General features: G+C 40.9%; 1 protein-coding gene across 1 annotated transcript; it reads left to right on the top strand.

The window, feature by feature from the left end:
- Nucleotides 1-1390: 1390 nt before the first annotated feature.
- LOC120434857 (HLA class II histocompatibility antigen, DR alpha chain-like) lies at nucleotides 1391-10306 on the top strand (the record flags this gene model as incomplete). Its single annotated transcript, XM_039603342.1, has 3 exons — nucleotides 1391-1550; nucleotides 8129-8181; nucleotides 9095-10306. Coding segments are annotated over 3 exons (243 nt in total), but the record flags the coding sequence as incomplete, so codon positions are not given.
- Nucleotides 10307-12507: the final 2201 nt, after the last annotated feature.

The following is a 12507-nucleotide window of genomic DNA, read 5'->3' as shown; positions in this document are numbered from 1 at the left end:
AACGATATAAACCCTGAAAACCATAAATTTCACACCGGAGCCTCAAGTCTCGCGGCCTGGTACCAAATGACTCACCAGTCCGTGGCCCAGAGGTTGGGGACCGCTGCCCTATAGTTCATGAAGAGGATGCAGAACAGAAGGATCCTAATGTTTTGATAACATGGAAATGTGTAGTTTGCTCAAATACAACATGCAGTTATTAGACAATAATTTAAAGAAAAAATATCTAATAATTTTTTTTCCATGCTGTATTTACTCGACATATAATGGAAAGCATTGACCTGGGTTCAAGTCTGACCTACAGCCCTGTGATGCATGTCTTCCCTTCTCTCTTTCTTCTTACTATCAAGAAAGTTGGAACAGAGAGAGATTAAGTCCCCTCCGGCTTACTTATCATTACATCTGAAAGAGGGTAAAAGGACTAAAGAGCCAGGCTTTTATTTTGAAATGATAGAGTGCTATAACAGAGTTAATATATGTGCTTGTGCTTATAGTAAATAATCTTTATTCTTAATCAATCAATGGGAAATGTTACGTAATAAATATATATTCTCAGTGCTTATTGTCTGATTATATTGTTTTATGTATTTTAATAATAAAGGCCTGTATAAAGCAAGTCCAGCTGTGAGAGAGAACTAGATAAGAGGGTGACAGGTCGCCTTAGCAACAGAGGCATATTAATAAAATACAGGAAACCAGACAAAAAAATTGGAACAAAGTAACACAGAAGGAGTTGTTTTTATCGAAACTATGTGTGATGTGTAAAGGACCAAAATAACACCTATATGATACACATTTTTGGTTTCTAATGCTAGAGATCTGAAAAATGGCTTTGGGCTGTGCAGGTCTCTCTCTTCCGGAAGATGGTTAAATAAAATAATTATAAATATTTTGACTGAGTCGTGTTCTCTCTATTCAGTAAAAGAATGACAAGAACCAGATTTATTAGAAACTAAAGATTTATATACAGACTTGAGGTAAGGGTAGAGTGGAAACACCTGGGGAACACAGCTGAACAGAATTCACCAAGGAAGGCAAAGCAGAACGTAACACACGGGATAAGGAACTATCAACGGGAAACAAACACAGAGCGAGGCATAGCCTGTTTATAGTTCTTCTCTTGTTTTATTAGTCCCCACCTCTAACAAGCACAACAAATATATAGACAGCAAATAACTGAAACTTAACTGAACATTAAGACACTGATAATATTCAGTGCAGCCTGTTGAGTGGTGTTTTGAGTAACCTGTATGTGTAGTGCACAGATTCTCCTTCCTGCCTGGTCATCTACACCCTACTACATGTGGAGCTCGGAGTCCAAAACACTCTGATCTGTCAAGTGACCGGTTTCTATCCTGCTCCCGTCAACATCACCTGGAACAAGAACGAGCAGAAGGTGACCGAAGGAACGAGCACCAGCATTCTCTTCCCCAACAAAGATGGTTCCTTCAAACAGACATCCAGGCTAGACTTAATCCCAAAGAAGCGAGACGTCTACAGCTGCACCGTGGAACATGTGGGCCTGACCCAACCAATGTCCAAATTCGATGGTGAGAAAATTCAACCCAATTGTTTTACATTATACTGTTTCACAGCAACAGCAATCTCAAGGCAGTTTATATTCTAAGGTGTCAATAATATGAATAATATTAGAGAGAGAACTTTTATCAAAAAGGAAAGTTGTAAGCCGAAGCTTCTAGTACTACTATTTGATAATCTACTTTTAAATACTCTAGGAACTGTAGCATCCCCGGTTGAAAAGATGGTCTCTCAAACTGATGGTTCACAATCCTTTTGTTAAACAGTGGTGTATGTGAACACACCATAAGAGAAACATACAGAACATACATACAACATACAGAATAAAAGACTATTAGTAAATCAAACAGTGTGTTACCTTTAACCTTTTGACTTATTCATTAATCACAAAGTAATTATCTTTAACTTACATAACATATAACAGTGAAATCGTTGCATCGCTGCCTAAACATGACGAGGTACGTTAGCACCCTCTAGTGGGTGAAAACTTAGCCTTTATCCTTAGTAGCGGTCAGCAGCTATATGCTCCGTAAAACAACAAAGTACATATCCACAGGACAAACTTTGTTACAAACCTTGTTCCCTCATCAACCAGGTGCTAAGGAACTGCTTACAGCTCAGGATTGCACCTTAATAGCCATTTTCTCATATTCTCGTCCATTAACCATTGAGCACACCTTCTCTCTGTTAGTGATGCGTCATTCGCGAACGAAACGGCTTAGAGCCAACTCTTTGAAGTGAACGACGCGAGCCGACTCGTGGGGTTTTTTTCTTTCTCTCACCCTCTCTCTCGCCCTTTTTTCTGCTTCACTCCACATACGAGCCTTGTGCTTTGCGCTGGGCAGAGGGGGGAGGGGCGGTAGTTACACTCGCAGTAGCACAGGAACAGAGCCAGAGGGAAAGAGAGAGAAAGAGAGCCAGGGGCAACAACGTCACATTAGGGCTACGTCCACACGTACCCGGGTATTTTTGAAAACGCAGATTTTTCTATGCGTTTGCACCTTTAAATCCACACGTAAGCGGCGTTTTCGGTCACTGGCGGAGATTTCTAAAAACGCCTGCCAGGGTGGATATTTTCGAAAACTCCGTTTTGCATTTACGTGTGGACGAGGAAAGCGGAGAAAACGCAGCGTCATAGGTGTGCGCCTTTTTTGACGTCACACTGTGCGCCACGTTATTGTTTCGGTGAAATTAATTTCTACAATACTGTTACCGTTAATTGTACTCTCTGCGGTGTTTAAATGCTTACATATACACACACAGTTACTGTCCCTCCACACATACGACTCGGTTCTGCTTCTATGCCCCATCTTTATTTACTATTTCCCACCGAGGCTTCTAGACTTCTGATTGGCCAACATTTCTACACGGTTAGGAATATATCGCCACCTGCTGCTTTGGCATGTTCCTAGCAGCGTTTTCCTTCATTTCTGCGTTTACGTGTGGACGGGATTATTTTTAAAAACGAAAACGGAAAATCTCCGTTTTCAAAAATACCCGTGTACGTGTGGACGTAGCCTAGAAAGGTATAGTGATCATCCACAACTATTTTCAGTTGCGGATGATAAATGATACAGAAAGTTTATTCATGCAGGCCCATATGACAGAGAATGTGCATCTTCTTTTTGTTTTCAGATCTTAATTTATATTTAATTGTGTTGTGGTTTGCAGTGTTTTGTGTTGTTTCACTTTAAATTTGTTTAAAAGGGAAAAGCTGAAAATTTAAATAGTTAAAAGTTTAAAATGTGAATAGTTGGTTTTTGTATTATATGATTTATTTATTACATTTTATGTGGAGTGAATAAATAAAAGTATATTTATGGCAGCCCTAGAGACAAAACACGTACGAACTCCAAAACACGTAAAAACTCCAAAACACGTAAGAACTCCAAAACACATACAAACTCCAAAACACGTAAAAACTCCAAAACACGTAAAAACTCCAAAACACGTAAAAACTCCAAAACACGTAAAAACTCCGAACCACGTACAAACTCCAAAACACGTACAAACTCCAAAACACGTAATAACTCCAAAACACATACAAACTCCAAAACACAACAAAACACGCAGTGTTGAGCTTTTGTTGCCTAGTGGCTACACAAGCCAGGAAGTATCAACGACCGGATTTGGTGTGTGGTAGTAACAGGTAAATGAACTTTTTTTTGTTTTTAAATTATTTGAATAAATATGAGTGCTTGTCTATAAATACACAAACAATACATATGTTTTCACTTGTGTAATTTAAGTGATCTAGGTAGCTCTGTTTTGGAAGTTCAGTTAACGCTAGAAATGTGTTTTGGAGTTTGTACGTGCTTTTTGGAGTTTGTATATGCTTTAGAGTTTGTATGTGCTTTGTCTCTAGGGGCCACCGCATATATTTATATATAAACATATATAAATAAAACCACTTTTTTTTACATTAGTAATTCCTTTTGTGCATAATTTTATATTGTTGTTAATAATAAATTAAAAGCAACAAAACAACCTGAAGAGCCGGTTCGGAGCAAAAAGAGCTGGCTCTTTTTAGTGAGCCGAGCCGAAAGAGCCGGATCTCTAAAAGCATCCGCTCCAACAATATAATAGTCACTCATAAGTAGGGATGGGTACCGGCACCGGTTCTGACATAAACGGTAGTAACCAGACCGAAAAGCAGCGCACATTTCGGTGCTTTATTTCGGTGCTTTTTTTTTTCCTGAGATGTGATACACTTTAGATTCTAGCTAATCATTTTACGTTTCCAAAGATAGTGGGCGGGCCCAGGTGCGTATGTTCTTTTAGAGCAGAGCTACAGATTAAAATTGCCCAAGGCGAAGCGGTCAAAAGTCTGGCTGTACTTCACAGCAAAAGATGCAAACTCAGCAGCCTGCAATACTGTGCAAAGGAGGTAACTCCTCAAATCTGATGAAACACCTGGCGACGCATAGCGTTGTTTTAAAAGCTGAGAAACGCACCGTATTTGATAGCTTGCTGCGAGACCTCACACCGTGCACATGTACTGCGGGTGTGGTGCCTGTTATTGGACCTGAAGTTAGCAACATCCCCCAAAAACCCGAAGAGGACAGTCCTGGCCCCTAGCCCTGTCAGCGTAGCAGAAATGATGACGGATGATGATGGCAGCAGCAGCCGTTCTTCTCTGCGTGAGTAGCTTAATGTTGTTCGTGTGTAATTTACATTGAGTTGGCTAACCACATTATTACATTAATGCATGTAAGGTGAACTAGCAAACACCGTCGTAGTTACATGCGGCTGTCTTCTTGTTTGATGGCAGATGCTCCCTTCACCCTGGCCAAAAAGACTAAAATGACCAAAGAAAAAGTGGGAAACAGTTAAATATGAGAGGTTTTTGGACAAAGTTTGTGTTTTTTCCATTGTTTAAGCACTGCTTCCAGCCAAGAGTGATACCATATATGCCCTATAGCTGCAGAAAAGGCTAACATTGTTATCTTTTTACAAAAAACAGCTGAACATAAGAGGTTTTTGGACAAAGTGTGTGTTCTCCATTCTTTAAGCACCGGTTCGAGCACCGTTTAAGCACCGGCACCGTTTCAAAAGTACCGGTTTGGTACTGGTATCCGATAAAACCTAAACGATACCCATCGCTACTCATAAGTTTACAAAACACTTTACAAAAGATTAATGAGGTCATTTACAGGAACAACAAGTAAGGCTGCAGTGCGAGAGCAAAGTGCTCTAATAGGGTGATATGGTACTACAAGGTCATTAAGATAAGATGGTTCTCTCCTCCTCCTGCCTCCCCTTTCCCTCATCCACCTGCTGGCCTCCACCACTTGCTAATGTTACTGAATCTGTGGAAGCTCCGCGATACTCTGGATTTGGTCTTCACTTATGGCATTTCCCTTGACCACTTGAACTTAAATGATACCGTTTTTACTGACCGTAAGTCAGTTTCTTTCAATGTATCTGTCAACTCAGGGGCTCCTTCCCAAGGTTTTATTAAGCCCAGGTGCTTTATTGATGACTCTATCATTCATAAGTTTTCTTCTCTTTTTAATTTTAAAACCTCCTCTGACGATGTCGACCTCATTACTAATTCTTTCAATGAACACTGTCTTGCCATTCTTAATCAGGTTGCTCCTTTCAAAACCAGTCATTGCACTGTTAGTTCCCGCACACCCTGGTTAAACAATCATAATCGCGGCCTTCCAGTCGTAAAGCAGAGCGTCTCTGGAAGTCCACTGGTCTGGTTGTCCATTGTGAACACTTCAAAGAACTTCTTCACTTATATAATGAATTAGTGAAAGAGGCTAGATCCTTTTATTTGAATAATCTTATAAACCGTCATAAAAATAACCCAAAAATTCTGTTTGATACCATCAACAGTATTGTTTCTCCCCTAACCCAGCACGCTGTGTTACTTTCTAATGAAGATTGTAATACTTTTCTCAATCACTTTGTAAATACAGTGATGAACCTGAGATCCAAAATCTCCTCAAGTGCCTCCTCTTATGAAGATGCTCCTCGGTGTCATGGGTCATTTACTTCTTTTTCTCCAATCACACTCAATGACTTAGTTACAGTAATAGGTAAAATGAAATTCTCATCGTGCTCTTCAGATATATTGCATCCCTCTGTCTGTCTGGTACTCTCACCATCATTGGTCCCACATTGTTATCTATCATCAACAGTTCACTGAGGTTGTGTTCCATCTTATTTTAAACATGCTGAAGTAACTCCACTCTTAAAAAAACAGAATCTAGATCCTTGTTCTGCTTGTAATTATCGGCCTATTTCGAAATTGCCATTTATGAGTAAATTACTGGAAAAAATTGTAGAAAATCAGTTCAGGTCCTTACTATGCAGATTAAAGATTTCTCACCCTTTTCAGTCTGGCTTTCAAAAGCAGCACTCCACCGAGACTGCTCTCTTAAGGGTCTATAACGATTTGTTAATGGATTGTGATGCAGGAAATAGTTCTGTGATTATTTTGCTTGATCTTAGCACAGCCTTCAATACCACTGACCACAAAATCCTACTCAACAGGCTGAAGGTTTTGGCTGGTATATCTGGATCCATACATATATATATATATAGTCTCATCAGCTTCTGTACTTTATACAGAGGCTGATGAGCGAGGCTGGTCAGCAGGGCTCACAGGCCCTGATTTGGGCTTTGCTGAACAAAAGTGTTGGAGCCAGTCTGAGTAAAAGCAGGCAGAAAGAGCCCAGCATCAGAGGATGAGGGTGGAGGAGCAGTCTCCATGCTGGCCAGGGTGGAGATACAGACTGGAATTCAGTGTGGATAGACCGAACCCGGGTTCAAAGGGTTCTCAGGCTGCACAGGTGGGGGCTAGTGCCAGAGCCTTGCTGTCCTCACACCTGGAACTGGGAAGGGTGCAGGGTGCTTATGGAGATTTCTTCCTGTTAAAAGGGAGTTTTTCTTTCCCACTGTCATCAAAACGCTTGCACATAGGGGTGTCATATGATCGTTGGGGTTTCTCTGTATTATTGTTGGGTCTAGCTTACAATATGAAGTGCTTTGAGGCGACTGTTGTTGTGATTTGAGGCTGTATAAATAAAGTTGAATTACAAAGCAGATTTACAGCTTGGATTAAAAATGGGTTTTGCCTCTGCGTGAGAGGGCTGATTAGGTTTTGTGTCCTAACTTATTCACCTGGATCATTGTAATTACTGATCTTAGTACAATCACACATCACATTATTGTGTTACCTAAAAATGTAATGTGATTACAGTGAAATGATGCTCCTCACCAACTGTCTTAACGTTTCAATACAGAACTGATGCTCTAGTTCAGTGGTTCCCAAACTCTTTTTTGCTAGGCCCCCCTTTGTCTCATGTGTGGGGTGATTGCACTGCAGGATACTTTGTTTTGATTGTTCTTTCAATTACAGCCCCTTGAGTTATTTAATTAGATCAAGTAAGGAATAAATATTAAAGAGAATTTAAAGCAGTATAAAGGCCAGCCTGTGAGCCCCTTTGATATTATGTCTGCACACATGAGGCCGAGGTACTAGGAGTTATAGGACAATTAGTTTAATAAAGACTAACAATAAAATTCTTGAAGTTGTTCTCAACAATCTACACTCACTGCTCATGTGTTAGGTGCACCTTGTTAGGGTTGGCCCCCTTTTACCTTCAGAACTGTCTTAATCCTTCGAGGCATAAATGCAACATGGTGCTGGAAACCTTCCTCTGACATTTTGCTCCATGTTCAAATGACAGTTCCTGCACATCCACGATGTGAATCTCTTGTTCCATCTCATAAGTTCTCCACTAGACCAAGAACTGAGTCACTCTGCTGTTCACCAACTAGTTTCACGGTGTGTTGTCCTGCTGGAAGATGGTGCACTACGACCAAAGTATGATGGTCGTGGTCAGCAGCAATGCTCACATATGCTGTGGTGTTCACACGATGCTCAGATGGTACTGAGGGGTCCAAAGTGCGACATGAAAATGTGCCCAGAGCAGCAGCTGCTACAGGCAGGATGGATCATAGAGCAGGCGTCAGGTCTTTGCTGTGACAGAGGAACGTTTGCTTCTATGAAGATATTGTTGATGAGACAGGAAGTAGATCATGTCTCACACCTGTCTCTGTTTCTCACCTGCAGCTCCACCACTGAATGCTGGCGAGAGGCAGTTTGCGCCACCTACGTCTCCTCTGGTATTTTTGATTTTGTGTCTCTCTTATTTCTGTTTCTCTGTTTAATCTTGATGATGCTAGGATACTTTGTTTTGATTGTTCTTTCAATTACAGCCCTTTGAGTTATTTAATTAGATCAAGTAAGGAATAAATATTAAAGAGAATTTAAAGCACCGACCTCTGACCTGAAAGTCCTGCCTCTGAGTTTAAACAGAAACTTATTTGATTTTTTCATTTATTTTGTTTTCATTTTGCTTTGAGTTTTTTTCCCCCATATAACAGCTATCATTTAATGTGTGATGTGACATTTTTCACTTACAGTGGCTGTGATGATAATGCTGAGATTACATGTAAAGGGTGGAAACTGTTTTCTTTTTGTGGTTTGTTTTTAAACGTAACATAATCACATAATGACTTCACTGCAGTTTTGCTCTTATAATCTGCAGTTTTCATGGATATTGTTTTAAGGGAGGTTCTTGTTTAGCATGTTTGTACTCACAGGCAGGAGTCACATTAGTTTCACTGACTTTTATGACTTTTATGACGAAAACAAGACGATAAGTAAACTACACACCTCTGTCACCGAATAAGATCCAATCAGAAGTGCAGTAAGTTTCAAGCACATGTTTGATCTGCCCCCACCAAACGGTCCAGCTCTTTTAGCAAACAGTGAAACTGTTTCTCATCCACTGTGACCAAAACTAAAAGACTTGTCACACGTTCACAAACAGTACAGACCAATGTTAGCCAATAAAATCAGTGTTTGTGGCGCATCAAATATCACTGTGCCAACAATCAGCGTGTTGCACATGAACACAGTCAGTAACAGGAAGCTAGCATAGCTAACATTAACTATTAATGCAGGAACAGCTAAAGTGTTAATGGTTCCTGTAGACCATGATTTGTTTCCTTTGCTTTGTGTCTCTATCTGTAGCATCGTGACTGTACAACAATTATCCTGTGATGCAGCGTGAAACAGCAAGCGCCGTACGAAACACTCAGACTTAAACACTTAGTGTTTAACTTTACAAATCCTTCTCTGCTGTGCAGCTTCACTACTTTCAAGAAACACTGTTTGTTCTCAGTAATTAATTTAAACTGTACTCTCTACACACACACACACACACACACACATGCAAAACAAACCAAAGAAATATATTTTCAAACTGAAGTGTTTATGCTTTCGGTCTGTGTAGCTGCTGATACTTAACACATGAGTGTTGTCTGAAGAAGAGGACTCTGTTGCCATGGTAATCCCTGCATGAATGGATGCTCGTAGCCTCGTTTTTCTCTTGTTATTATTTTTCTTTATAATTTCCCCAAGTCTTAAAATGACACACAAGGACACAGTTACTATCATGTTTTAGCAAATAAACTGTCTCTAATTTTATGGCAGTTTGGTTTTAATGGCGAGCTAAAGAAAATCAACCAAAACTCCAGAAAGTAACAAAGTGTTGACTTGTTTGTGAGCAAACCTGCAGACTGAGCAGGTCTAATGATGATGTCCCTCTGTGTAAGTCATCGTCTGTTCTTTACTGTAGAAAAGCCTTTTTAAAAGCTGCCTTCGGCTCGTGTGCAGCCTGACACAGTGTTATCTCTGGGATTTCCTCAGGTCTGCAGAAAGTGTCCTTAAAGTTGAATATTGTGACAAAGTGAATGTAACAGTGAGACTGAGCTGCTCCGTCTGTTTCTGCTGACTTCAGCTCCTTAAACATCCTGATTTATCAGCACTGCAGGGACACGAATGTCACTGTAACAGAGACGCACACAGAGCAGGAATGTGACTGAATATGGAGTCACTAACAGGAAAAACACCTTCAGCCTCAAACATGCAGTCAGCTGCTGCACTGGCCTAATGACAGACATGAGCTGAGCTCAGGGAGCAGCAGAGGGTGGAGGCTCATTTCATACGTCTTTAAACTCAGCAGTGTGAAGTCCAGAGAGACTGACATGTGACAGAGAAAAGCATCAGTGCTGTCGGTTCCAGCCTCACTTTATAGTTTGTTTTTATTTCTCTGGATGATGCAGGGAGCCTGGCTCAGCAGCTGCTGTCATGTTGTAACCATGTTCCTGTGACTGTACTGTGATAACTCTGTGACTATGTGATGGACTTACTGTTGATGGTGTCCTGTATTAAAGTGTTACTGCAGCCAACCTGTCTGTGCGTCACTGTCTGTTCACCAACCTGTGGACTGCAGCCTCTTCAGCAGCAGCTGTTCGCTGTTTGCACCATCTGCTCACATATTCTTCAGTTTAAACGTCTTTATTTAATCTGTGCTTAATACTCAACAATGAGGCTACATCGAATGTTAAATGTCTTCTTATTCTCCTCAACTCAGAAACTACTAAAATATAATGAGAACCAAACTGGAGTGCTGTAAAAATTGGTGGTGGTGGTGGTGGGGGGCAGCAACAGGGTGAATGAGTGCAGCAGCCCCACCCACCAGCCTCTGAGTAATGCAGCTGGCCTCCAAGGCCCCATGTGTGTGCAAAATAACTAATTACTACATTATACTTTACTACACTAACGAGTAAACAGGACTGTTAGCCAATTAAATCAGTGTTTGTGGAGCACCAAATATCACTGTAGCAACAATCAGCGCGTAGCACATGAACACAGTAACAGGAAGCTAGCATGGCTAATGCTAACTGCTAATGAAGGCACAGCTAGCGTGTGTCGTCAGTGACTGGGCATGCTTGCTCTTCTATATATTGATGCTATGCTAGAGCGTTAACAGTTCCTTTAAACCATGATTCACACCAGGGGGGTCACACTTTACATGGGGGGGCCACATACAGCCCCCTTTGAGCTTAATGGGCCAGACCAGTGAAACTTCCTGTTACTGTAAAGGAGTCACATATTTAACTGCTTTTCTACATGATGAAGAAAAAGTGACAATGACAGAAGTCTGTCAGCACGACTCTTTAAACTGTCAGAAATAAAATGACAGAAAAAGTTCTCGTAGCTCATCTGTAGTCTTAAAAACCTGAAGTTTCTATAGCATAAAGTGAAAAAAGAAGGTTTTCTGTCTTTAATAGTTTATTGCTGAATGACTTTGTGTACTATGAATAAGTGAGGTTTGTATCTGCAAGAAAAGCTGGAAAACTATGAAAATTCAAAATGTCTGCTTGTGCTTGATTGTTGTGAGCAGCAGATCAAACAAGTTAAAATAATCAATTATAATCGGACTGATTCTTATGTATCGCCTTTCTACTCTCCTTGAGCACTCAAAGCGTGCCACATTCACACAAGCACTGTTTCTATGCTTTAAGTGATTTCTAACTACCATTCTCACACATTCATACTCCGATGGATGCACCAGAGAAAACTTGGTGTTAATATCGCTCCTCCAAATATTTGGCATGCAGGCTAGTGGGAGCCAGGGATTGAACCACCAACCTTCCGATCAGTAGATGACCCGAAAAACATAACACCCCTGCTTGTGTCAAAATTTGATTGATGACCCTAGCCTTGACCTTTTGACCCCACCGGAAGTACTCTGGAAGTGTGTAATATGATCCATAAGCGTGACACCTGTTGTGAAAAATAAAAAAATGTTTTCTTCCTTAGAGGGAGGGGGGTCTGTGGAGGGAGAAGAATAAAAACAGAGAGGGGCGGCGCACACATTTCTATGTGCAGACAAGATGGATCCTTTCATTCTGCACCCGTGCGTTCGTCTGTACTTGGACGGGGAAGAGATCTGGGGATCAGAGAGGGAGGGGTTCCTGAGACATGGGGGTGACGCATCAGGTTTCTGTTGAGTCAGTGCTGTATAGAGAGACAGAGCAGCAGTTAGTTTTCCACAGACAAACTCATAGTTTGAATGTTCAAAGAAAACAAACCCACTCATGATCTTCAGAGTGTACATTTGATTTATTTGATGCTTCTGTCGACATGAACAATAGAAAAGCAGCTGCTGACATCAAAAATGCAAATGTTGTATTTACAGGGTCCCTGCAGTCAGCTGAGACTGTAGAGAGCACTGGTGAGGTGGGAGCAGCGATGTGTGTGTGTGTGTGTGTGTGTGTGTGTGAGTCTGCGGGGATGAAGGAGCTCTCAGTGTCTCCACAGCCTCCTGCAGGAGGTGGAGGTGCTGTCCATCATGGGGATAATTAAGCTTTAGAATTGAACAGCTCACTTGGTTTACACACAATATCAGTGAGAGTTGTATCATATAAACGAGACAATCACAGTGACACACAATGATGTAGAATATGAGCCAAAAGGCCACGTGCTGACTCTGCTCTAAACCAACGTGCCATCATGATGATGAAAATACTTGATGGTGATGATGATGATGATGATGATGGTTTTAATAAAGCACTTATAAATATTTCGGTCCCTGT

This window comes from Oreochromis aureus, linkage group 3, assembly GCF_013358895.1.
Source record: "Oreochromis aureus strain Israel breed Guangdong linkage group 3, ZZ_aureus, whole genome shotgun sequence".
Lineage (NCBI taxonomy): Eukaryota > Metazoa > Chordata > Actinopteri > Cichliformes > Cichlidae > Oreochromis > Oreochromis aureus.
This window is presented reverse-complemented; position numbering and strand designations above follow the sequence as displayed.